Source organism: Ascaphus truei, chromosome 2 (genome assembly GCF_040206685.1).
Source record: "Ascaphus truei isolate aAscTru1 chromosome 2, aAscTru1.hap1, whole genome shotgun sequence".
NCBI classification, from domain to species: Eukaryota; Metazoa; Chordata; class Amphibia; order Anura; family Ascaphidae; genus Ascaphus; species Ascaphus truei.
The window spans coordinates 197,530,130-197,557,373 of NC_134484.1; the positions used below are offsets into that span (position 1 = coordinate 197,530,130).

At 44.5% G+C, this 27,244-nt stretch overlaps 2 protein-coding genes across 10 annotated transcripts in view; one reads left to right on the forward strand and one right to left on the reverse strand.

Annotated features, from left to right (window-relative positions):
- Positions 1 to 11,077, reverse strand: part of LYRM4 (LYR motif containing 4) — a 189,232-nt gene extending 178,155 nt beyond the window's left edge. For all 3 annotated transcript variants that reach the window (XM_075585795.1, XM_075585797.1, XM_075585796.1), the window contains exons 1-2: positions 10,922 to 11,077; positions 10,430 to 10,579 (exon numbers count right to left, since the gene is read on the reverse strand). In XM_075585795.1, the coding sequence (XP_075441910.1) occupies positions 10,430 to 10,579; positions 10,922 to 11,007 (236 nt within the window). In that variant the 5' untranslated portion in view covers positions 11,008 to 11,077. The remainder of the gene's footprint in view (positions 1 to 10,429; positions 10,580 to 10,921) is intronic.
- A 1,124-nt stretch (positions 11,078 to 12,201) lies between these two features.
- Positions 12,202 to 27,244, forward strand: part of FARS2 (phenylalanyl-tRNA synthetase 2, mitochondrial) — a 507,148-nt gene continuing 492,105 nt past the window's right edge. For 5 of the 7 annotated variants that reach the window (XR_012799135.1, XM_075585788.1, XM_075585794.1 and 2 more), the window contains exons 1-2: positions 12,202 to 12,334; positions 12,567 to 12,655. Coding sequence is in view for 5 of the 7 variants with exons in the window: in XM_075585788.1 (XP_075441903.1) it covers positions 12,312 to 12,334; positions 12,567 to 12,655 (112 nt within the window). In the remaining 2 variants the exon portion in view is untranslated. The remainder of the gene's footprint in view (positions 12,335 to 12,566; positions 12,656 to 27,244) is intronic. The other 2 variants (XM_075585789.1, XM_075585791.1) reach the window with 2 other exon arrangements.

The window sequence follows — 27,244 nt, forward strand, 5'->3', positions numbered from 1 at the left end:
CAGGACGCTATTTTAAATTCATGTGTCCTTCATTTTAATTTACTATGCTCTAAGAGCACTCGCTTAGAGATTGCTCTACTTTATTTGGTAATAATAAAAAGCTGTGCTAACTCCTTAATTACTCACCGGATCCTGGGGAGTTTAAGTGCCGACATTTAGGGATTCCTTTTCTCTCACTTGTCTGTATCTTCAGAAACCAATTGAAATCACCTCTTCTCCATCACATCCCACGATCCCCACTAATCGCATATCCTCCCTCACCCCACCCTCCCCAACACCCATGATCTCCCCTACCATCTCCTCTTCCTAAAGTCTCTCCAAAACCCTCCAAAGTCACCCCCCTCACAATCCAATTGCCTCCACTCAGACCAATAACCCTGGCACGACCAGAGTAAATCCAGAGATCTGACCTCAACCCCAAGCAAGCTCTTACTGCCCCTAACCCACAGCCTGACCAGAATGTTAATACCCCTACTCGCCACAATGACATATTAACAATTACTCTATAATCAAATCTATATGTAACCACGCCTTTGTTTTACTAACTGATGTAAAGGGCCCTGGATAAGGGCACTATATAAATGTTGCAACAAAATAAAATACATTTTAAAAAAAAGTGACATATACATCTTCCCAAAATCCTTCATACAACAGGTGGAGAGATATCTGCGCACAAAAGTAACACACCCGAGAATATGCCAATTGAAATCATTTGAATTTCCAAATGAGCATATTTCCCAGATATCACAGGTTACTTAACGCGAGTCATGTTATTTGAAGCCAATGCAAGGCTGTGCTAACTGAACATGGTGTTAAGCCTATGCTCCTGAGACTTACAACGGCTGTTAGCTTTGTGGATATGCGTTAACCTCAGGGGAAATAACGGCCGTTACCAATTATGATAATGGCGAGTTAGTGAAACTCTGTGGATCCGGGCCATAGAATGGAAACTTTTCTGGGAAAGAATTACGGTACAAGTCCCTCCGTTTGCTTTTGTCTGGAGCCATTAGTCTTGCAGTTTATCATGTTCTGTTTTAAAATGATGTTGGAAAACCAAAATATCTATACTATAATTCTAAGTTGGATTCCTGTTTTCCGTTCGTTTGTATGTCAGAAGCATCGAAATCTCACAAACGGCACCATGTAGCACCACAAAACTTTCACTGTACATTCTGCGGTGGATTTGTAGGTCACCGCAACCATTTTGAGCTTCCAATGTGACTCACCCCCCAAATTATGGTTATTCTAAGTTTCACTCGGCTGGACAGCAGTAATGTTACAGCGAGAGCAGGGGGCGTGGCTACTAAGGGAGGGGCGTGTTTTTGCCCTGATCGGAGCTGTGTATCTCATGTGCAAGTGATTCTCAACAAGGGCTCCGTGGAGCAGTCCCAGGGGTTCCGTCTGGCCGCCCGCACTCACTGCTGCCCCTGCACCTCCCCCCTCCGCTCTCCTTTCCTCCCCTCTCCTAGTAGCACGCTGCAGTCCTCAGTGCCCCAAGCTTCCTGCTGCCCGAGGTCTGTGAGCTACGTGGGGGGGGGGGGGGTTGAGGGGGATCCGTGGTGTCGGCTGAGAGCTGCTGCTGCTTTTCTGTAATCGGGAGGGGGGAGAGGCTGATTCTGCTTCTTCTGTAAACGTGTGTGTGTATTTGACTGTGTGTGTTTGACAGTGTGATTGTGTGTGTGAGACTGTGTGTTTGACAGTGTGACAGTGTGTGTGTGTGTGTGACAGTGTGTGTGTTTGACAATGTGTGTGACAGTGTGTGTTTGACAGTGACAGTGTGACTGTGTGTGTGACTGTGTGTGTGTGTGAGACATTGTGTGTGACGGTGTGTATGTGTGTGTGTGTGTGAGACATTGTGTGTGTGACGGTGTGCGTGTGTGACAGTGTGCGTGTGCGTGTGTGACGGTGTGTGTGTGTGGTGTGACGGTGTGCGTGTGTGTGTGACGGTGTGCGTGTGTGCGTGACGGTGTGCGTGACGGTGTGCGTGTGCGTGACGGTGTGCGTGTGTGCGTGACGGTGTGCGTGAGTGTGTGCGTGCGTGTGTGACGGTGTGCGTGACACGCTTGTGTGCGAGACGTGCGGGTGTGAGACGTGCCGGTGTGTGTGACGTGTGAGGAGTGGGAGGAGGAGAGGAGACCGAAGGGGGACAGGAAAGAGAAGGAAGGAGAGGGGAGGCGAGAGAGGAGGGGGAGAGGAGAGAGAAGGAGGGGAAGAGGAGGGAGAGAGAGACATTGATTCGTATGGTTGATGTGACATGCGGGGGGAAGGGGGGTGATGTGAGATACAGGGGGGGTGATGTTTAAAACAAAATCATTACAAAATATATACACATTCTTTATTCAAAAGTATGAGTTAGTTATTATTTATTACCCCTTCTGCTTTACACGTCTATTTTGTGATTTACCCCTGTCGAACATGTGTCATCCAGATAGGGGTTCCCTGAAATATTACGAAATACTTAAAGGGTTCCTCCAACAAAAAAGGTTGGGAATCACTGGTGTGTGAGATATGCGGGGGAGATGTGCCAGCAGGGGGAGGGGGGGTAGGGGAAGGGGGGGGGTAGGGGAAGATGTGCCAGATAGCGGTGGGAGATGTACCAACGGGGGGGAGGGGGGGATGGGAGGGGGGTGAGGGGGGTGAGGGGTTCGAGATGTGCCACCAGCGAGGGGAGATGTACCAACGGGGGGTGGACGGTGAGATGTGCCGGCAGCGAGGGTACATGCCACAGCAGCGCGGGAAGATGTGGCTCCAGCAGGGGGGGGCGAGTGGGGACATGTTCCGGCAGCAGGGGGAGACAAACACAGACAGGCACACATACACATATACAGACAGACAGACAGACACACACAGACAAATCTCACCCCACACTACATCCAGCAGTGGGGGACGGGGGGCCCGTGGAGATGTGCCGGCAGCAGGGCGGGGCCGGGTGGCTCATGTATCCAATATTACATTCCCCGGGCGAAGCCGGGTACAAAAGCTAGTAATACAATAAACTGACAATTGGTACGCATATCTCACATTTTAGTAAGAACGACTCATTAAAGACATTTACTTACATGAAACACGGACGTGTCATATCACAGGGATGCCAATTTCAAATGGGGTTTAAGAAGAAAAGAAGATAGAGTAAATATAAAATGACTAGATTTCTAAGCCTGCTCTTAAGAAGAAATATGGATGGATGGTCAAGAGTGTGACAAACACAATTTAATGACAAAACCTAAAGGCAGATTACAGGATAATATTGTGGAAGAATAAACCCATCACATTTTCTCGTGCGTGTGAAGAGAAGTGCACAGCTTTGTTAACAAAAACACATATATACACACATTTAATAATAGATATAAGAGGTGGTCTCTGAGGCGGGGGTGGGGGGGATAATTAGATTTTGGTTACACAGAGTAATCTGAATAGAGGAATGTTATAGCTGGCTTTCTTTAATATATAGGGTGTGTAATACGGACAGAGCCTCAGATCGGACACTTGCTATGTGCACAACACACCAGTGTATAGGCCCAAAAATGTGCAATGTGGTGGTTCTGTGCTGCAGAAACACAGACATTTTAACATTAGACCTTTTAAATCCATGTCAAATGTAGCACACCAGAAATGGGTGAACAAATTAAAGCTTGGTTTTCTGGCCTTAGTTGGTCTGTGCCTAAACCAAACATGGCTATTCATGTAATAGTTTCAACGTTAATGAATGCTATAAAGCAAATGGACATATGGCAAAGAAAGTTATTAAAATGAATTGTGCCTAGTTTCATTTTGTATTTTTGGAAATTATTTTTAAAGATTGTATGTACTGTACTGTACATACGTGCTGTATTAGCAGAACAGAAGAGGCTCTTTTTAATATTAATGCTAGGAACAAATATGAAAATAGAGGAATACTCATAAGAAAAACGTGGTCATAGAGTAGTCGAATGTGTGGTTACCATCACACTCACTGCCATGGAGCATAATATCGTCTTTGCATTAAGCCAGAGACAAAAACAAAAGCAGGCAAAATTCCAGTCAAAAGTGCAATTTCTGAAAAAATAATAATAATATGTGTGATATATATATATATATATATATATATATATATATATACACACACACACCTGTATATATATATATATATATATATATATATATATATATATATATATATATATATACATACATACATATATATTTATTTTTTTAAGTTATGGTGGGTGAAAAATGTGACAGAACACACACACACACACACACGATACCGTTGTTGAGACGAAATCAGAGGGCAGCACTCAGGTAAGTAGGCAAAGAAATTAATTGTATTTGAAAAAGACACAAAAAGAAAACCAACGTTTCGGTCCCCCAGAGGGTCCCGAAACGTCGGTTTTCTTTTTGTGTCTTTTTCAAATACAATTAATTATTTTGCCAACTTAACTGAGTGCTGCCCTCTGAATTCGTCTCAACAACGGTATCGTATGTCTTATAATTACTTTATAGGAAAAGCACCTACCTTATGGACTTGCCAGTGGAGTGCCTGCTGTTTTTTGTGTGAGATATAGATAGATTTGATAGCTAGATAGATAGCTAGATAGATAGATAGATAGATATACCCGGCGTTGCCCTGGATGTAAATCCGTAATAGGTAGTATTATTTATAAATAGGGGAACAATAGGATGACTATTTGGTGGAAAGGTTGCATAATAATGTTGAACAGAAACATGGAAGAAAATGTAATACGATGTTTAAAAATGGTTTATTGTAAACACACCACAGTACAATGTAGATTTTGGTGACATAAGTGATGTCTAAATGTGAGGTGTGCGTCCCGCTAGGGTGTGAGCAGGTGTGAGCCGGCGGGTGGGTGTCCAGTACGGGTGGCGGATGGGTAGTGAGTGCTGGGTGTGGGTCCCGCTAGGGTGTGAGGCGGCGAGTGGCTGGTGAGTGCAGTCCCGCTAGTGTGTGGCTACTGAGTGTGTGTTGCGGGTGGGTGTTGAGTGCGGGCTGGGTGTGGCGTTCCCGATAGGGTGTGAGCATCTGTGAGGCGGCGGGTGTCTGGTGAGTGCAGGCAGGGTAGTCATAACGTATGGGCATGCTGGGCAGTTGCCCGGGGGCCCCACAGCATAGGGGGGACCCAAGCGCCCAGCCCATGCGTGCCCACCAATGCTCTGCCCCCACCCAGCACCCCGGCTTCGCTCGCTCTCCCCCCGCCCGGCACCCCGGCTCGCTCTTAAGGTTGCCAGGTGTCCGGTATTTGGTTCCCCTGTCCGGTAAAATATGAGAGATAGTACCAGACATGAGATAGAGCAGGGCTGCTGCTGCTAGGGGGCTGGGCAGCTTCTGATTAGTTGCTGCTGTGTAATTCAGCCAATCGGGAGGTGGCAGGAGCCTGGGGGGTGGGGCCAAAGAGCAGAGGAAAAGCATGCAGCAGAGAGGTGAGGCTGTGTCTGTGTGCCTGTCAATCTGTGTCCTGTCTGTATATGTGTGTGTGTGTCTGTCTTTCAGTCTGTGTCGTGTGTGTGTCGTGTGTCTGTGTGTGTGTGTGTGTGTGTGTGTGTGTGTGGTGACAGACAGTACATACAGTACTGGTAAATTTGTTTAATTGCTCACTCACCCTTACATTTCTTTTACTATACTAACAGTCTTCCCATTTTCAAGATCTATTAAAAAAAACCACCATTGTAAATTCTCAGAAAGGCTCCATAACTCAGCTCTCATCACAGCAGCATTGCAATCTCGGCAGCACTCACTTACAGATCATCCCCAAGAAGGCAGAGCAGGTTACTTATTCAATGGCATGATTTAATATGCCATTTAAAGCTGGATTTGGAAGTCGAAAATTGAAAGCTACTGTACTGTTAATGACGGGGGGGGGGGGGGTGAGAGGATGAAGGGATGGGGGTAACAGAGGATGAAGGGAGAGGGTGAGAGAGGATGAAGGGAGGGGGTGAGAGGACAAGGGGGGGGTGGGAAGGTGAGAGGACAAGGGGGGGTGGGAGGGTGAGAGGACAATGGGGGGGGGAGGTTGAGGACAAGGGGGGGGGTGGGAGGGTGAGGACAAGGGGGGGGTGGGAGGGTGAGAGGACAAGGGGGGAGAGAGAGAGAAGATGAGGAGGTGCAACAATCTTGGAATTTGTGGGAGGAGCAGTAAGATCAGTATTGCTCGCCATGTAGAGTATGACTGCAGGTCACTTATTTATAAATGATCTGACCATTACGTCATTTGTTCTAAATTTCACTTCAAGCATGCACCAATTTGCACTATTTCATATTCTATTTCCTAAAACAATCCTCGGAAGGGTGCTCCTTCCCAAGACTCCTCCCCAGATTTTTTACGAAATAGAATATAAATTGGTGCAAATTGGTGAATTCTTGGAGTGAAATTTAGAACAAATGACATAACAGTCAGGTCATTTATAAATAACATTCTTCCCCACCAACTATTCTCGAGTGCGTCGCACCTTTCACCAGTGTGTCTAGTGTTTTTGGACAAGCCACCTGGCAACCCTACTCGCTCTCCCCCCGCCCGGCACCACGGCTCCGCTCACTCTCACCCCGCCCAGCACCACGGCTCCGCTCACTCTCACCCCGCCCAGCACCCGGGCTCCCCTCGCTCTCACCCCGCCCGGCACCCCGGCACCGCTCGCTCGGCACCCCGCAGCCTAGCAGTGCAGCACTTCCGGTGCCTGCTGCTGCTAGTGAGCGATTTGGAGGCTGGGAGCGACAGTGTAGGCAGGGGCCCGTGCACGGCTTTGCCCGGGGGCCCCTAATGTTGTTAAGATGGCCCTGAGTGCGGGTGGCGGCTGGTCCGTGATGTCTGTGCGAGTGCGGCGGGAGGCACCGGGTGGGTGGTGAGTGGTTGCGGCGGCTGGTCAGTGATGATGGGGCAGGAGGCGGCGGGTGTGTCTGTTGAGTGCGGGCGGCGGGTGTGCAGGGGTGTGAGGCGGCGGGCGGGTGAATGGCAGAGGCAGGAGGCGTCGGGAGTGCGGGTGGGTGAAAGGCAGAGGCTCGAGGGCGGTGTAAGTGCGGGCAGCGGGTGGGTGAAAGACAGAGGCGGGAGGGCGGCGGGAATGCGTGCGGCGGGTGGGTAAAAGGCAGAGGCGGGAGGGCGGCCGGCGGGTGGGTGGTTGAAAGGCAGAGGCGGGAGGGTGTGCGGCAGCCAGGGTTGGGAGGGCGGTCGGCGGGTGTGTGAAAGGCAGGGGCAGCGGGTGGGTGAAAGGCAGAGCCGGGAGGGCGGAAGGCAGAGGCGGGTGGGTGAAAGGCAGAGGCGGGAGGGCGGTGGGAGTGTGGGCGGCGGGTGGGTGAAAGACAGAGGCAGGAGGGTGGTGGGTGAAAGGCAGAGGTGGGAGGGCGTGCGGCAGCCAGGGGTGGGAGGGCGGTCGGCGGGTGGGTGAAAGGCAGGGCCGGAAGGGCGGCGGGTGAAAGGCAGAGACGGGAGAGCGGGTGAAAGGCAGATTTGGGAGGGCGGGCGGCGGGTTAAAGGCGGGGGGTGGGTGAAGGGATTGGGTGAAAGGCAGGGTCAAGAGGGCGGCGGGTGGGTGGGTGGGCGGCTTAGGCAGGGGCGGGAAGGCAGGGACAGTGGTGCGGGAAGGCAGGGGCGGGAAGGCAGGTGGGCGGGAAGGCAGGGGCGCGTTGGGCCGGGGGGCAGGGGAGTGCGTGCGGGAAAGCGGTGGCGGCCGGGAGTACGTGCGGCGTACGGGAGAGAGGCAGCGTGCGAGATAGCATGTGTGCGGGCGGTTATTTGGGGGGCTGGCGGCGGGCAGGAGGCTGCAGGGTTTGTGCCGGGGGGCAGGCTGAGCGATGCCGGGGGGAGGCTGCGGGGTTTGTGCCGGGGGGGAGGGGGGCGCTGAGCAATGCCGGGCGGGAGACACTCTGGCCAATGAGAGCCGTGGGGGGGCGGAACACACGGGGGGAGACACCAGCCAATGAGAGCCGTGGGGGGGCGGGACACACGAGGGGGCGAGACACACCGGCCAATGACAGCCGTGGGAGGACAGACGGACCAATCAAATGGTCTACAGGGACGCACAAACAACAGTTTCATTATATATATATATATATATATATATATATATATATATATAGATTGCAACAAAGCTTCTTAAGAGGTAGCACTCCATAAACATCTGTTTTTTTCTAAGAAAATAAATAATTATATAATATATAAATATTAGAGGTAGTTAACATTATTATGGGTCTTTGCAGGGTGTGAAACAGTCGTCATTAATCGGCACTTCCAGGCTAAGCCGATTTGCCACCTCTGACTGATGCCCAGCCATAACTGTATTTTAAGTTATTAAATACATGAAAACTACAAAATCACAATAACTAGATTGTTATTTTTAAAAGTTGGTGGGAAGTGAAACTAGAAATTGTTCTAAACAGAACTAGCAGGCCATTAAGAAAAAAATAATAATAACAATGTCACATTCTGCTTTGCTTTACCATGTTTTTCCTTATGACAGTGATGATTTTGAACAGCTGCAATGGAGTAGTGCAGTGTATATTTGATTTATATACCTAAACATGACTTGTGTTTTAAAAGCTTACAAAAACTATGTGGCTGATTCTATATCCACCAAGGCGGATTATCAAGCCGTTCTCGGACGAAGTTCCCTATTGAAGCTAATGGGGAATTTCGGCTTCTTCGGCCAATATAGATTAGGACCTAAAGAAAATCTAAACATGCTGATCGGTAAAAAAATAATAATATCACAAACAGCAATAAACCTATCTGGAATTGTCTTAAAAACGGTACTTAATAGGCTTGTCAGTGTAAGTAATTGGAATAAATCTTACTCATTGGTAAATAGCCCTGTGACGGTATGGGTAAATGTGACTGCTTTTAATAAAGGTCAAGTCCAACATTACTCCTACCTGTCAATAATACATTTGTATTATGTGTTTATATCTATCGATGTATTGTAAGCCTGGTTCCAGCACTTCAGGGACCAGGGGTTAATGTTGTGTTCCGCTGGAATGTTGCAGAGTGTAATGTGACCTTTCCATGTTACTATTGTTACATAAGCAAAGTTATGTTGCATTTCAAACCACCAGTCAGGGGCTGGGTCACATAGCACCGGGGGGGAGCAAACGTTTTTTCCCGGCGGTCCCCTCAACCCACCTCACCCCCGCTCCGGCGTCATGACGTCACGTTGCCAACGTGACGTCACATGACCTGCTTGTTGCCATGGCGACGTCTGTGAGAAGCCACCGGAGCCAAGGTAAGTTAGGTTTACAGAGTCCCTGCAGTTCCCACGGCACTTAATTTAAGTGCCTTCGGGAAGCGCACGGGGCCTCTGTAAACCCCGCCCCCCATGGGGGTGGCGCCCCGCTGACATAGAGAATACCTGGCCATTGCCCTCCCTTCATGTATCCATGTTGTGGCATGAGGTATAAAGGTGGGGAGGGAGGGCCCTTTTAGTTAGCTCTAGCTCCTGTTCTAGGTCTCTGGCTGTTGCATATGTGGAGCTCCAGTGCCGGTTCAAGGCCTGAAGACCAGTTCCTGTAGGCACTGTGAGGGAAAAGATCAGTGAAAATCTCCTCACGGAGTTCCCTGCAACTAGTCTTCCAGGGTATTTCCCAGTTACATCAGTTGGGAGTGTGGGTTGTCTGTTTATGCATGTTGTGGATACCTTTTTTCCAATAAATTAAAATTGTATTACTCTGTTGTCCTGTCTGACGAATTGATCCCTGGTATGATAGTCCTCGTCTCCCGTGACAAGCCCCACTCATGTCCATCCTTGGTAACTCAGACTTCACTGGAGCCTCACCTTTCTAGAACTAGAATTCTCTGCCAGAGAGGATTTCTTTTTCTAGTCAAGTGCTTAGTTGCAGAATAAACATTTGCGTCGCCATGAATATTTGTTGACGACCTTTGCCCAACCATCAACTCACCCATTATTTAAACGTTATCCCCACTTAAACCGAAACACTACCTTTGGTTTAGTTCTTGTATTATTCTCAAATTACTGATTATCCGCTTTCATCCACATTGGCAGCTCATGTGTGCCCATAACATACAGCTACCACATTTTTTGGAAGTTCAACCGGGACAAGTATACCTCAGTCAGCAATATATTAAAGATAAATTATAGATTGCTTTAAAATGCAATTTATTTATTTTTTCATAGCAAAACAATTTTGGATGATTCGATAGCTCCAACCTTAATGGAGTTGGATTTGAGAGTTCAAGGGTCAAACTAGGTTTAATAAATAAAAAAAAAATCAAAATCAAAAGGGAAGCGCATTCTGATGACCATGCATCACAATTAAGCCCCATGAGCTTCTTGGGGCTCTAAACAATAAGTTTGTTCCAACTCTAGAGAGCAACTCAGTGTTTTTGGAACCACTATGGTCTCCGTGCAGTTCCTGAACGCAGTGTTGAGCCGCGTTCTAGAGAACAAAGAAAGACGAGGTACTAGAGTGTGTTGTGTTCCGCTCTACCTGTAGTTGTAGGCACTGAACTTCTGGCTCTCCCTGAGCATCGCCTTGTACAGAGTCAACACCTGTACTCGGCTGGAGGCTGTCATTTTCAAAACACCAACTGGTCCTGCTGCTGAAATGACCCTAGCAAATACGATCCCTGAGACAGTGCTGTAATAAAATGATAAACAATATTAAATGGTGTGCTACCAAAATTCTCAGTTCTACTTAAAACAATGAAAAGAGAGAAAAATTATATATATTTCAAATGCAAATGATAAATGAAATTCAATTATGAAGTTAATAACAGTTTAAAAAGTATATATATTATATATATAAACCCAATGTAAATGTCCCTTGCAGATTATGTCAAGTCACCCAGTGTTAATCATGCACCTTCTCTAGTTTCTGTCTCAAAGCACACATTTGTAAGGAAAAGGGTAAAAAAAAAAAAATTAAATCCGTGCAGCAAAGTTATTACTGAAAAGAAAAGTTACAAAGATACACACTCACAGCAGTTGTGAGGTTGGGATCATATCCGGTAAATGTTGTGTCAGGGTCCCTTCTCTCTCTCTCTCCTTGTGCTCAGCAAGATGCATGTGCTGCTGACAGTGCCCAGCCTGGTCCAATCATGACACCGGAATGCCATTCTGCTACGGAGAGCTGGCGGGGACAAACTTACTTACAGTAAACTGCCAAACAGGTTTCACTACTGCAGTTTAGAGGATTAACCGCTTTACTGCCAGCCATACAACATCAACATACAGTATTATGGAGGCAAACGGTGTTATGTTAACTAAAGATACGCAATAAAATAATACAACATTTGCTTGATGAAGATATGAATTGTATAAGACAAACATTTTTTTATAACACAAGTAACTAATGATACTAAATAAAGCTACATTTAAACTCCAGAGGTCACGTAAAGCAAAATATACAAAAGAAATGGCAAAGGCTATTTACACTGGAGTGTGAATAGCCACTGCCAAAAGGAATGCCAGAAATGAAGTATAAACATATTATACATAAAAAAGGGATTGTGAATAGAATAGGCTAATTCCCTAAAAAAATGATGTTAGTATTTAGGTGTAACAGTCTGTGTATAAAGAAATACAAATGAATAAACAAGATGACAAAAATAACCTAAAAATAAGGAAACCAAGATAAAAGGTTAAAAAGACAAATTAGAAATACATAAGAACAGGTTAAGTAAAAAAAAAATGGACATATTAAGTAGTAATCTAGTATTAATGTATATATATTTTTCCATTCTTATATCTACTATATTTAGAAGGGTATCAACGCATGCTGATTAACTGAAAAATGTTGAGACATAAAAATATGTATAAAATATAAAGAATAATAAATAAAATGATGAACAAAAACATGGAGGCCCGATAAGGGTGTAGAGGTTTTAATTTATATATTCACAATATTTTGCTTTTTCTAAGTTTACTGAATCTACCAACTTGTACTCCTTTCATAACATGCCCTTTAGGCAATGTATGTTTTTATCTTCAGTATTTGTATGCATTAGGTCTCTTTATATGTCATGCTAGCCGTTTTCATACACAATTATTGTATTCTCGGTGTAAAAAGCGAGAATCCAATTGTGTGGGGCCTGGAAGTAGTGATTGTACATCAATGTACAGTATCAGAGGATTGCTGTGCAATATGTTACTGGCCCCTCTGGCAGCGAAAGGGCTACTCTTCTGCTGAAGCCGCATCAGCAATGAAATGCACTCTGCTAAGTGAGTAATTTTGTCCCAGCTACCTCCCTGTAGCCAGAAGACATCAGTGTCACGTGATTGGACCCGACTGAGCCACTGTCAGCACATGAGCCTGGCTGAGCACAAGGAGAGAGGAGTAAGAGCTTCACACGTGATAACATTCATCTGATATGATCCCGACCTCACAACTCCTGTGAGTGTGTTTCTGTGTAACTTCTCTTCTTTATAATAAAGTATTGCACCACTGAAGATTGATTTTGTGCTCTTTCTTAGGAGTTCCCATTCAAATAATAACCAACACTTTATTTATACACACACATATATTAATGGAAGCTATTATATATATTCAAATTCTTACTTTGTTGTGAAAAAAATCTACTTTCAGTTTAGTTAATTCGTTTTTCTTCTCCAAATTGTATTTGCAGGCTGCGTGCTGATGTAAGGAAATGTATTCTAGCAGGCATGAGACAGCCTCTCTGGATCTGTAAGCCTACAGAGACCGGCGTGAGGTCAGGTGAGATCTGCCTCTTGTTATACACTGCAGAATCGCTATGCTCTGTTTTTTATTTTGCATGTGTTATGCAATTCCTATACGTTCACTGTATCTACATTACACAACACTAAATCTATAGGGTTATATGTTTTGTGCCAAACTGTTATGGATTACAGCTGCAAACTGCTTTCTAGGGAGGATTTTATCCAGTGGTCTGTGTTCCTCATGTCCTCAGGAATCTGGGGGGATTCCTGAGTACATGTTTCGGGGTACCCGCAACCCTGGCCCCCTTCTACCCAAACACACCCTGACAAAATTTTACCATAAAATCATCCATGAAATGTACGCCTGGCACATCTCCGCTGGTTAGCACTCCTGGAACAGTATAAACTCACATCTTTATTACACATGCAGTTAGATGCCACAATTGGGTTTAAGAGCTGACACTCACAATTCCCCAATATGGTTCAGGGAGAAGGGGAGCCTGGTTCAATTCCCGGTGTTGGCTCCTTGTGACCTTGGGCATGCCACTTTATCTCTCTGTGCCTCAGGCACCAAAAAATAGATTGTAAGCTCCACGGGGCAGGGACCTGTGCCTGCAAAATGTCTCAGTAAAGCGCTTCGTAAAACTAGCAGCGCTATACAAGAACATGCTATTATTATTATTATTATTATGGGCACCCAGCCGGACCAAATACCTTTATTAATGGCCTGGGTACCCCTTCACCGTCACACTGACTATACATCATGGGGCTCCTGGCGTGCCAGATCTCATGACGTAGTTATGTCAAACTGCACCCAGCCATGTGCTTCATTTACCTTAATTTCATCAAGTTACCTTTGCTTCTTACCTGTGTTAGCCAAATGTTAGTTAACTTAAACCAGAAATCCCCAGGCCTCCTACTTTTTTTTTTCTTTAAACTTTTACAGCATGGGAACCAAAGGTCCCCCAAAGCTGAACCGTGCTGTTTTCAGCTCTGGTGACCCCTTGGTTCCCAGGTTATTGGGCTAGAATCTCATAGGGAAACAAAATGGCTGCCAAATCTCTGGCCAAAAGGAAGCCACAACCTCATCGGTTGATGCATCATATTGGATGACCATTTAAATCCTTCTTTAAAAACAGGAAGTTATACTGTTAACGTAGCTACAGTAGTAAGTATCTCTGGAATTTGGGGGGGTTCCCTGAAGCTGAAAATAGTGTGGTTCAACTTAGGAGGACCCACCAGTTAGTTGGGATTGCTGCTTTGATGTTGGGGTTCCCTCTTGTAATTTTTTTGGAATTGTCCCTTCATTGGTATATACAGAGTCAAATCATTTGTTTAATACTTCTGTATTCTAATCAAAACCAGTAATTTGCCTGCCCATTTCACACTGAAAGGGTGCCATATTCTCTTTTCTAATGTTAATGCTATAAATGTACTTGATGATCTTTTTGAAATTTAGCTTGGTTTCCATTGCAATCCTTGTGTGTATATATACACTGTGTGTACTGTATATATACTGTTTCTGTGTGTGTGTGTGTATGTGTATATATATGTGTGTATATATATATATATACACACACACACACACACACACACACTGCTTGCAACTTTTGTCAACAAACTAAATGCTTAAAATGAACTAACAATTCCTTTACATTTCTGCCCCTACCTGTTTATTTAACCACATTGGATTGGACTTGTTTCTCTTACATTTACTTCTAGAGGGTATACCAAGTGTACACATCTAGCAAAGTTTTAAAGATTGTTCATTTATCCTCTGTATTTTTTCCTGCCAGAATTAAATCTCCATGTATTCCTTGCAGAATTTGTATTGGTTAACTAGACACAAAATAAGTTATGGTTGGACAAAAACCTTCCACCGTACAGTGTGCTGTAAATGAAAATACAACTTGTGAGCACATTCACATGTCAGACAGGTCTGCAACCCTGCCTTTCCTCATTATTTCTTATCGTGCAGGACTTCCACTGCAGCCAGGGATTCTGGCTAATTGCATGCAAATGAGCACTCGAAGTGTGTCAGTTTTTGTTTCTTGGCCATTTTAACATGGACCCCTATAAGCTTATACCTGCCGTATTACAAAGTTTTTTCAGAACAGCATGAGTTAAAGAAGTGCATAGCCAGTAAACCTATTCACAGACAGCTGTTTCTATCTTTTGGGTCTCATCAGTGTGAGATGGTTGCTGGCTATGTAACGTGAAGCTGGCAAGTGGGGAAAACAAGTTCTGGTCGGTAAAAAAGGGATAAAACCCTCCGCCGCACAGTGTCCAGCAAAATAAAATCCACCCTTCTAAAATGCAAGTCTTTGTTGCTCCCATATAGTACTCCTTGTCTTATAAACTATTTTAAATGAGACCATGCTTTTATCACTGATTCCTAAATATTCTCTCGTTTGAATATTCTTTTATTACTTCTACATTGTTCGATTTTACTAGGTCCAGTAATGCCTCTTTCCTTGCTGGTTCCTCAATCTTTTGACTCCTATAATTGTATTTTCTTTATCTGTACTGATAAACTCATTACTCAAGTTGATGTCTGGTTAATTGTACATAATTAAAACATGACCATTTCAATTTACAAAAGTAGTATGGCTTCCTCAGTCTCATATATAGATATATATAGATTTTTTTTATTATTAAGTTTTTTTGTACGCTTTTAGTTCCTAAAGGTATATTGCTGTACTTCCTAAATATCAAAAATAAATTATATAAAGTGTTTTTTTTTTCATTTTGTTGCACAAACTGCCCACAGAAATGCAATCTTCTCTTGTCTCAAAGCATAAAAGAGATTAAAGAATGTTTGCTGAAGTATTCGTCAGCCAGAGATAGAAAAATGTCCGCCAGAGCACCTCCTGCAGATCAACACATGTTCTTAATGCAGCATACAAAATTACAAGTTGTCAGGCAATACAGTTTGGGTGGGAAATGTAAAAGTTTACTACTGTACTTTACTTTTCAAGAAGTAAATCTCATTAGGGTAGCAAACAACTGTAAGGCAGCACTTAGGCCGCACTTACAGTGCCGGCGACATCGCGGCAAAACAAATGTATTGCCGCCGTCGCGTCCGCTATAGTAGAAGCAACGCAACGACTTGGTCGCAATCGCTGGAAGTCAAGTCAATTTGATTTTTCCAGCAAGCAGTGTGTCGTCACTGTCGCCGGTGACGGCACTATACGCGCAGCCTGTTTAATAAGTATGTGAGGCTTAACCAAGTACAATGAGAAATCTGGATGTCTTGCAAATCCCTATTACTGAACTATATTCTACAGTACAATTGATTTAAACATCACTTAAATGTGCAATCCCAGGTAGCTGGTCAAAAAAATAACCATTTATACTGTAATGCATTTAGCAACTTAATTGACTTTTCTGAGAGCAGAGAATGATTGAATCTATGTGAATCTTTTTCTGTTGGTGGTGGTTACAGAAATCTTCAGCGGAAAACTTGCCTTTGAAAAAGTAAACAGGGTACCTTGTTTATTATATTTTATTTGTATGTTGTCAACATTTGCAGGAACGTAGTACAATGTGGGAGGGAGAACAATAAAATTGTAAGTACTTATATGTACTGTTTTAATTGTAAAATCTAAGGCCAGGGCCATGGTGGAAAAGACAGCGCTGACCCGTGCTGAGGCCCCCCCATCATTCCTAATCAGAGCGGCTTTAGGCCTCGGACATGGCAATCCTAACAGCGCTGAGCAGCGCTGACGCTCATGCTCTCCTGCTCAAGCAGGAGCTTTTTTGTGTCCCTGCATGAGCGTCAGCGAGCGCGCTTGTGAGCGAGGCGGGGCTGGAGGTGAGGCGGGGCTAGCGTGCCACGTCACGGCGCTGATGTCACAGACTGCCATTGGCTTTTGGCGGTCACGTAACCGACTCCCTGCTTCCCTCAGCGGGAAAAATTAAATTTTGGTGTCGACTGCAATTCCACATGCCTGCGAAGGCGTGTGGAAGCGCCATCTAAAGCCGTTCTGATTAGGAATGATGAGGGGCCTAAGCGCGGGTCAGCGCTGTCTTTTTCACCATGGCCCTATCCTAAGATGGCACTTCCGCACGCGTGCGGAGGCGTGTGGAATTGCAGCCAACACCAACATTTTATTTTTCCCGCTGAGGGAAGCGGGGAGCCGGTGACGTGACCGCCAAAAGCCAATGGCAGTCCGTGACGTTGGCGCCATGACGTGGCGCGCTAGCCTCGCCTCCCACCCCGTTTCCAGCACTGCCTTTCGCCCGCCTCCGACCCGGCTCACAAGCGCACTCGCTGACGCTCATGCAGGGACACAAAAAAGCTCCTGCTTCAGCAGGAGAGCATGAGCGTCAGCGCTGCTCAGCGCTGTTAGGATTACCCTGTCCGAGGCCTAAGGGGATAGAGATACAATGAACATTGTGTTTGTGTAAGGTGTTCAGCATGGCTTTAAGGCCTTGTCCCCGCAGCTGCGTGCGTGACGGCGTGCGAGGCACACACATAGTACGGCCCTCTATGGGGCAGGCCCCAGTAACTACCTGTGCGCACCTGCAGGAAGCGAGATGCGCGAACACTTTTTCAAAAGTCAAGATATTTTACTTTTGGCGAGGCGGTTCAGCCAATGAGGGCGAACCAGCTGCGTGATGTCATGGCTGCGCCAACGCCCCCCCCATCGCGGCCTGCTCTTCTCTGGATGCGCGTCCCAGACCAGAGATCACAGCTGAAACTGGTGCATGCGCCACTAGGCGCTCCGACGCGCGTGTGTATGCAGTGACTCGGGCCGTAGCCTATCAACTTTGGACCTGTTTCTAGTGTCAAATAAATAAACCGAGAGTGTTGAATACACCTCCTTAAAAATGGTGGGCATTTTTAAATGGGACAGAATCTGATCTTATATGGCAGAGAATTCCAGAGTTGGGTTTCACCACACGTGAAGTTTTGGGTGAGGAAATGAGGGAGGTGGAGTGATGTAGGTCATGAGCCGAGCGTAGATTGTGTTTTGTGAGAGTACATGGAAATTAGGTTAGAAATGTTGCGGAGAGAGATGTTATGTAAATCTTTGTACGGAAGACCAAGTGTCTTGAATTTGACTGCAGAGTATGGATAGCCAATGTAGTGATTTGATTTATATAGTGGAGCAACAGGTAAGAGCATACCGTGAGGTAAAGAAGCCTTGCATGGGTATTTAAAATGGACTGTAGAGGGAACAGACAGTAGAGGTGGAGACCAACTAGAAGCCGGTTGCAGAAGTGAGTGAATAAGACTTTTGAGGTGGATTCTTGAATGAGGAAGAGGTATATTTTAGCAATATTGCGGAGGTGAAAACATGATTTGTTGAGGTACTGGGTAGGCGCATAGAGGAGATGGAAGTGTCAAAACTGACACTCAAGCATCTGGTTTGGCGTATTAGAATGAAAGTGTAGTTATTTATTGTAAGCGACAAATCGGATACAAGTGTGATACAAGACATCCATGAGGAGATAGTAGAAAGATAGTTAGTAAAGCGGGATTGGAGAATAGGGGATAGGTCAAGAGAGCAGAGTAAGATTTGGGTATATTTAACAAAAAACAATGAGTGGCACTCTGCAACTCTTCAGTGAATGTGTAACACAGTGAAGTAATATTTATGTGTTGAAAAAAATAGAATAAATCAAAGTACATCTCTACTCAACCCTTCTTTAGACTGTTCGACTAGTCTACTCCAAAGATATATCTCCAAACATTGAGGGAGCGGTGGCTGTACCAAATAAAAAAACGAAAATTACATAGAGTAGTAAGAACAATGAAAAAAGATATTATTCTTCAAAGGTCCTACTCACACTTTGGAAGTTAATAAAGGCATTTCCAAAACTGTGGCTGTGGAGTAACTATGTGGGTGTCCAGTGTGCTCAAAAGGAAAGGAGAAGACAATAATAGTGTAGATTGAACAAACATTTTACTGTCGTATGAACCCCTGATTCAAGGCTTGCATAAAATTAGAAAATAACAGGCAGTAAGATTGGTGTCCCGAGAGCAGGGTGTGCTGCAGTCTCGCCACTCGCTCCCACTGCAACTGGCGCGTCCGCCTCTGCACGCTCCCTCGTCTGGTACCGGGTTTGACGTCTTACGTATATGTGTATCAAAATAAAAGGTTGTAGTGAAAACCGAATAACTATATTCATTTTCCAAATGAAGAGGTATAAATGAAGAAGAGTAGAGGTCCTAGAACCGAGCTCTGGGGTTTGCCAGCAAAGAAGACATTGAGGTAGCCGTCAGATAGGTAAGACACAAACTAGGTGATCGCAGCGTCAAGCAGGCCAATAGAATGAAGGGTGTGCAGAAATAGGTGAGGTCATCACACAGCTACGTGACGCCGTGAAGACGGACGCCTGTAAGCTGACATCCCCCTATCTCCACGAGGACGCCAACTCCAAATTGCTGGTTGGACTGCTTTCCTGATTACATCTTGGACGTTGAGATTGCAGGATCCTGATCCTTCAGGATCTGCCTTCTGTGGATTTGTCCTTTTGGATGTGTGGATAACTGGATCTACATGATCCTATTTTATATGTAAGTGTAATTCGTTCCTTTTATATATTTTATTGTGCTGGAGCTTATTTTGTTTTCCTTTTTGCACCCTTTTTTGTTTTATTTGTGCAGAAATAGGGGATGGTCAACTGTATAAAGAAGCAGAAAGTTCCAATAGAATCAGTAAGGAGAAATGCCCTTGTAATTTTGCTTTGAGGAGATTATTGGTGGCTTTTGTTAGGGCAGGCTCAGAGAAGTGCATGGGACAAAATTCAAACTGCAGTGTATCAAGTTCAAGTCGAGTGTAGTAGAGTAAGTCCAGGACATGGTTATAAATGATTTGTTCGAGAAGTTTGAATGCAAATGGCACACGTTCGATGGGTAGGTCGAATCGAGAGAAAGTAACTAGTGGCGAGTAAGCGGAGGAGATATGAAGGGATAGGATAGAGAGTGCAGGTTGTAAACGGAGATCGTGAGCGAAGACAGGACACGTCCTCCACAGTAACTGGTGAAAAGCAACTGAGGGTTGCTTTTGGAGCTGTTTGGTTTGGATGGGGCTTGACAAACTGCAATATAATGTTGCATAGCATTAATTTTATCTTTATAATGGTTGGTGACTTTTTCAGCCATTAAGGGCTCCATGGGGCTGATGTTTGTAGTTGTAGAGAGTTGAAAATTGAAAACGGATGCTTACAACTTGGGCTTGGCCAGCCCGAGGGGTCGGGACTCCAGCCACGGGTCCCAAGTTTTTTGGAACTGCTGCAATTTTTTTATGGAGCATCGTTGTGAGTCTCTCCATAGTCATAACTGTGTTGATCCTTTTGACAACTGTGCCTCTAGTTGGGGCTTTTATTTGCTTCTAGGCCACCGCCGGCCGAGCATCTGCCGGCTTTGAAAATCGAGGAGATCAGTCTGCCCATTGGTGTGGGGATGTTTTCAATAGATTTGCCGAGCACGAAGGTCAGGGCGTCCAATGGGATCTTTAGTCCTGTGGTCGCATGTATTAACTTTGAGTCATGGACCAATATCTCTGAATCTCTGGCCATGACCACCAAATGTGGGCCATGTCTCCCTTTTGACCACATCCCCTCCAGCACGGGTCAGGTGTGCCGGGGAAGTTCTGGCTCAGCCTTGTCGGGGTCAGGTACCATTGGAATAGAATTTTGTGTATATTTTTTTTAGTGACTGTACAAATAGAGGTTTTCGTTGCCGATTCCCAAACATCCTTCCAGTCGTCTGTGTCAATTAGCAAAAGGGAGACGCACCCGCTCAACCTAGTGTGACCACTCGGATCACTGATACAGACTGGTGCAATAGGGCAGGGGGGCTAATCAGAATACAAAGAACACTGTATGACGTAAAGGCACAGTACATACAGATAAGGCCCTATAAATGCACTCAAAGTCTGTGTCAATTGTCAGATTTAAGTCCGCCGACCACTTTTGCATGTATTTATGGGTTGGGGGATCCACTGTCCCCTTGTAGGATGGGGGATCCATCCAACCCCTTGTAGATCTCGGAGATCAACTCCTTCTGGTAGCTGCCCTTGATACAAAGAGATTCAAATTTGGTTAGTGTGGGGAATTTAGCATTTTGTGAAAGCGAAAAGAGGAAGTGCCTAATTTGCAGGTATTTAAATAAATGGAGATCCTGGGTCTGATATTTATCCCGGAGCTCCTGGAAGGTGACGGACTGTCCCTTCTTCAGCAGATCTGCAACCAGCCTGATGTTCATGTCTTGAAGTTGACCGAATTGTCTTTGTGAACACCCAGGCGGGAAATTTGGGTTTCCAAAGATGGGGGTAAGTTGAGAGGGGGATGCTAACAGGCCATACTTCCCTGTATTTTTGAGCCATATGTCCCACATAGATCTCATTGATCCTTCGTGAAACTTCCTAGGGCTTTTCTCCTTGCCCCCCTGGGACCAGAGGGACACCGGGAGGGGGAGTGGGGCTGCGTAATGGGACTCTATTGATAGCCAGCATTAGAAAGCCGGGTCGTAATTTCAAACTACGGCTTGTCTCAGCTGTGCCGATTGGTAATACTTGATCACGTCAGGGACCCCAAGCCCTCCCTTAGTTTTGGGGGATAGCATTACCGATTTCAGGACCCGTGATCTCCCGTTTTTCCAGATGAATTGGAATATGTGAAACTGGATGTTCTTTAGTGCTAGAAGTGGAACGGCTATGGGGAGAGTTTGGAAGAGGTAGAGAAATCTCGGGAGGATGTTCATTTTAATTGAGACTATTCTTCCAAACCAGGAGATTTGGAGTTTGCTCCAAGACTCAAGGTCTTTTTTAATCTGATCGAATAGAGGGGGGAAATTGAACAGGTATAAGGACCTATATGAGTTTGAGATTTTAATCCCAAGATATTTAATATTGGTTGTACTCCATTTATATTTATAATAAAGTTGTAGCAGTTTCCACGATGGTTCAGGGAGAGTCAGGTTAAGGGCTTCTGAATTATCCATATTTGTGACTGTCTTTTTAACTTAAGTATGAAAGGATCCAAGGCACTACGAATTTCTAGAAAAATGTATTATCAAAATTCAGCACAACGTTTCAACCTTCTCTGAGGTCTTTCTCAAGTGACTAACTTTGTCACTTGAGAAAGACCTCAGAGAAGGTTGAAACGTTGTGCTGAATTTTGATAATACATTTTTCTAGAATCCGTAGTGCCTTGGATCCTTTCATGCCTTAGTCTAGGATTTTTGACAGAATTTCCCTGACCCAGGAGCACCGGTGATCAACCGCAAGTATTTTGCTTCTTTTACTGTGTAGGTGTGCAACACTGTTAATCATTTTTTTTTTTTAAACTTAAGTGACATGACAAATAAAAGATGGCTGCCTTATGACTTCAGATAAGAAAATAATAAAAACTAAATACATTTGTGGTCCAACCTCACTGTTATTCAATTTAAAACAAATATACAGTTTTACAGCTAGTGAAATATTATAACGGTTAAAGGTAGGATAGACAAACCATTTTTTTCCAAATGTGCTTATAATTGTAATAAAATGTACTTACAGCACTTCTGCACTAGAGGGCTGTTCCAAATGATATCTAGAATAACATTGAAAATCTTTACTGTATTATCAGGAATCCAAAGGATGCCATCTTGAATTTGTGATGATATTTATGACACATTTAACAAGCGCCGGCACGGTGTAGCACACCGGGTATCGCTTAACTTCCGTTGAACTGAATAGGAATTTAACACCGGATCACGTGTGCTTATCGATACCAGAGGTCGATGAGCTTCCCCCAATGGAATGCTGAAATGCATTTACATTCACTACAAATCCTTCTGATTTCTGCTTCGTCCGGGACAGCATGGAACTGACTATACGTTCCTTTCTTTTTCACCAGGTGATTCAGACCCCTTCAGAGGAAAATCTGGTGCTGTTCCAGAAGGATTAGGCTGCGTTTATATTGCCATGCGACGGCGATGTCGCTCGAAAACAAAACAATTGACTCTGTCGCCAGCGCTTATAGTAAGGGCGACGGAGCGACGTTGTGTCTGGAAAATTGGAAGCCGGGTCTATTTGCTTTTGTAGAGACAGTCGCCACATGTGATTGTCTCAAAACCAATCAGAGACCGCGGCCCGCCCCCTGTGGTGACATCGCTGGCGACAGTTGCTGCAAAGCAAAATACAACTTTCGCAAGCACTATAAGCGCGGCATTAGTAAGTTAGAGCCTAATTCCTATAAAGGCACCAGAAAATAATATTTGTGACATTTATTTGTTTGACACACTTTGTAATAAAATTAAGATATTTTGAAGTTTAATATTAATTTAAAAAAAATATGGGCTCACTGGTTTTGACAATTTAATGTAAGATACTTTATGATGTCTAATTATCACTTCATATTATTTTCACTTAAATATGTACGCTGTATACATTTTGAAACTGCTCTTTTAAACGTTGACAGGCACTCTTGTCATCTTCACAGCTATTTTTTCCCAATATTCACATGACTTGCCTCATGCCACTAACACTCGGCAGTGATACCAGTAATGCAGAAATTTCGGTGTTTCACGAAGGTAAAATACTTTATAGACCAGACTCCCTAAAACATAAAAAACTTATTTTATATACTCCTGTACAAATGTGTTTATCCTTTTTTTTTCTTTTCCATAAAAAAAGGTTTAATACGGGATAATATTCAGGAATACCTAATGGAAAACAAAATTATTAGTAATAGTCAGCATTGATTTATGAAGGATAGATCTTGCCAAACTAACCTTATTTTTTCTTTGAGGAGGTAAGTAGGAATTTAGACCAGGGTAATGCAGTTGATGTGGTCTACTTAGATTTTGCAAAGGCTTTTGATACGGTTTCACACGAGGTTGGTGTACAAAATAAAGAAAATTGGACTTAGTAATAATATACGAACCTGGATTGAAAACTGGTTAAAGGACAGACAACAGAGGGTTGTCATAAATGGAACTTTTTCAGGTTGGGCTAAAGTCGTGAGTGGAGTACCTCAGGGATCGATACTGGGACCCCTGCTTTTTAACTTGTTTATTAATGACATTGAGGTTGGCATCGAGAGCAATGTCTCCATCTTTGCTGATGATACTAAATTGTGTAAGGTAATAGAATCAGAGCAGGATGTAATTTCTCTTCAGAAGGACTTGGAGAGACTGGAAACGTGAGCAAGTAAATGGCAAATGAGGTTTAGTACAGATAAATGTAAGGTTATGCATTTGAGATGCAAGAATAAACAGGCGACTTACACATTAAATGGGGATACATTGGGGGAATCCTTGATGGAGAAGGATTTAGGAGTGCTTGTAGACAGCAAGCTTAGCAATAGTGCCCAAAGTCATGCAGTAGCTGCAAAGGCAAACAAGATCTTATCTTGCATTAAAGGGGCAATGAATGGAAGGGAAGTAAACATAATTATGCCCCTTTACAAAGCATTAGTAAGACCACACCTTGAATATGGAGTACAATTTCGGGCACCACTCCTTAGAAAAATACATTATGTAGCTAGAGAGAGGAGGGGGGAAGAGGTGGAGTGAGGTGCCGGCAGCCCTACATGTCCCCTAGCAGCAACTGTCATTCTCCCAGCATTCCCCGCGCTCCCCTCAGCAGCTCCGCACCATGCAACCACGGATCCCCGCACCAATCCTCCAGCCTCGCACCGATTTCTCCCCCCCCCCCACGATTTCCCCTCTCCCCCCCCAGCCTGGCACTGATCCCCGCACCGATCCCGCAGCCCCACGATGCCACCACAGGTAGGGAGGGGGGAATGTGCTGTGTGCTGTGCAGTGTGCTGTGAGTGTGTGCAGTGTGCTGTGAGTGTGTGCAGTGTGCTGCGAGAGTGTGCTATGCAGTGTGTGCAGTGTGTAAAAAAAAGTGTGTTTTTTGTTTTTAAATCGGGGTCCATGCTCAAACCGCGTTATAGCAGATCGCGCTATAACGGAGTTTAGCTGTATGTAACTATTTCAGCTCTAACTTATATGGAGGATTTTGATGCCATAACTAATAAATTACGTGATCTAATAATTACTGAAGGCTGTAAAATCAATGTGACTGCATATATTAATCAGTATAATAAAACATCTTTATATGTGAACTGGATAGGAGGAGTATGTCCGGTCACCAGAAGCCATGATGCAAACTTTCTCCTATAATTATGTCCATGCATTCAAAACCATAGGTCAGGGGTCTCCAAACTCAGTCCTCAAGAGCCGCACACAGGCCGGCTTTTATGGATATCCCTGTTTCAGCACAGGTGGCTCAATCAGTGGCTCAGTGCTTGACTCAGCCACCTGTGCTGAAACAGGGATATCCATAAAAGCCGGCCTGTGTGCAGCTCTTGAGGACTGAGTTTGGAGACCCCTGCCATAAGTGGTGATGTTTCTTCAAGAATTTTTGCCAAAACTCTAAAGTGGGTAAAACTAAAGGGGATTAGAAGAGGACAGCACAATACCACAATATGGTGCAGATCAATTTATTCATACAATAAAAGCAAAGCACATGGTCAGTCTCACTCAGAAGTAAAGTGCTTGCACTCAAGCACAAGGTTGTGGCATACAAATCAGCGGAGCAGCGCTTCTTTGACTGGCAATCTCCTTCGTGCTGCACTCTCACCCTCTCTCCCTCTGGATCTGCTTCGGACACTGCTAGAGCTGTCACATATATGTTCTTTCTGGGTGTCGGGGTTGGGTTTCATAAGGTTGATGCCTCAGCGTCTATGTAGAGCTGCATCTGAACTTCGCCTTCTCCATAGGCCACACCCTACAAGTTCTGCAGAGCAACTGACCAACTTCCTCAGGGACATTTCTGCTAATAAATGGAATAATTCATTTGAATACTTGTGTCAGAGACAAGTTTGTATTGAGTGTGGAGGAGATTATTGTATTTTCCTATGCGATACAGAGCAGCGGGTCAGTGCCTTTCTCGTTCCCGGCGCCATTGGAATTGTTCCTACGAACAGACAAGTGTGGCCTTAAAGCTGCAGACCAAGCAAAATCCTACATGTGTGTTTTGTTAATAAATCAGTTCTGTACTATGAGAAAATACTTGTAGCAATTTTTTAACAACGCTGAATGACATTTTTAATGTATTATGTAACAAGCATTTTTGTTTCTATAGCAATCATTGACAAAGTCTCACCCCCTTCCTCTTCTGAAACAGGCTTTGGTACAACCCTTGTTTTGAGCCCTGCCCTCTCTCTAGCAGTGAACCAATTGTGTCTAGTGACAACCTGGTCACATTATCTTCCCCACATAACTTTGCATTTTTGATTCTCTTCTGCTGCACTGACAGTTATTTAGTGAGACAGTGATGGTGCAGAAACAGGGGCTAAACACTACTAGTGATCACTAATAATAAAGTGAAGTAAATATATAAACAATATGAATATTCGTGACTTTAGTGACTCAATTGGTGCCAAATGAAGTGATTAATAAAAGTTGCAACTCCCTGCTCAAACCCTTTGGAAGGGACTGTCTTCACTGGTCCCAGAAGGTCGAAATGTATTCTCACAACCCAGGGGGAGCATATAGAAGAAAAGCAACAACAAGAAAAACAATCTAAGTGCAGACAATAAAATTCAGGTGTGAGTTAATTCACTGGATGTCTTGGTTCATATGTGCAGCCGACTCACAGGATTGCAGTAGTGTATGAGCAACAACAGGTAACTGGAATGTGTTCAATCTTCTATACATAGGCGTAGATGCACTCCAACCCGGATATCATTGTAGTGGTGAAATATAAGGACAAAGAAAAATACCCATGGTGCAGATCAATGGTACAAAGGTATTACTTTATAAAGATGTGTAAAATTGCGCACTTACAACAAAAAAGTATTAAAACAACATGTATCACTTTCAAGTGAATGAAGCATAGATCGGATACTGCCAAAGCTCACCCCGCCGCCTCCGTTCTGGTGGACTCCAAAGCACTCTGCCGTCTGCCGCTTAGCCCTCTCTATCTCTGGGCGGTCCTACTCTACGCGTTTCGCCAATAGAACGTTTGGCTTCATCAGGAGCCTGATGAAGCCAAACATTCTATTGGCGAAACGCGTAGAGTAGGACCGCCCAGAGATAGAGGATTGGTGCCAAGCTGCTGTCCATCACAGAAGCCTTACATGACACGTCGGAGACCACAACAAAGCCGAGTTACCAACGCTGCAGAGAGGGCTAAGCGTCAGAGAAGATTGAACACATTCCAGTTACCTGTTGTTGCTCATACACTACTGCAATCCTGTGAGTCGGCTGCACACACGAGCCAAGACATCCAGTGAATTAACTCACACCTGAATTTTATTGTCTGCACTTAGATTGTTTTTCTTGCTGTTGCTTTTCTTCTATATGCTCCCCCTGGGTTGCGAGAATACAAAGCTATTTAGTGAGACCCAGAGCCGAATATTCACCGATCGATCATAGGAGAATTATTTGATTAGCAACTTAGCTAATTACTTATCATTGTGTGGATTGTATTGAAGCACATATTAAAGGGATGGAGTGGGGGACACAAAAAACGGCAGCTTGGACTGCTGCTTTAAATGAGACAGCATGACGCTCTTAAATGTTGAAAGAGGAGGCTTGTAGGAGAGACCGCTAATCAAGGAGAGAGAAAGTGAGAGACAGCAGCAGAAACACATCTACGAGAGAGAGTGCAAG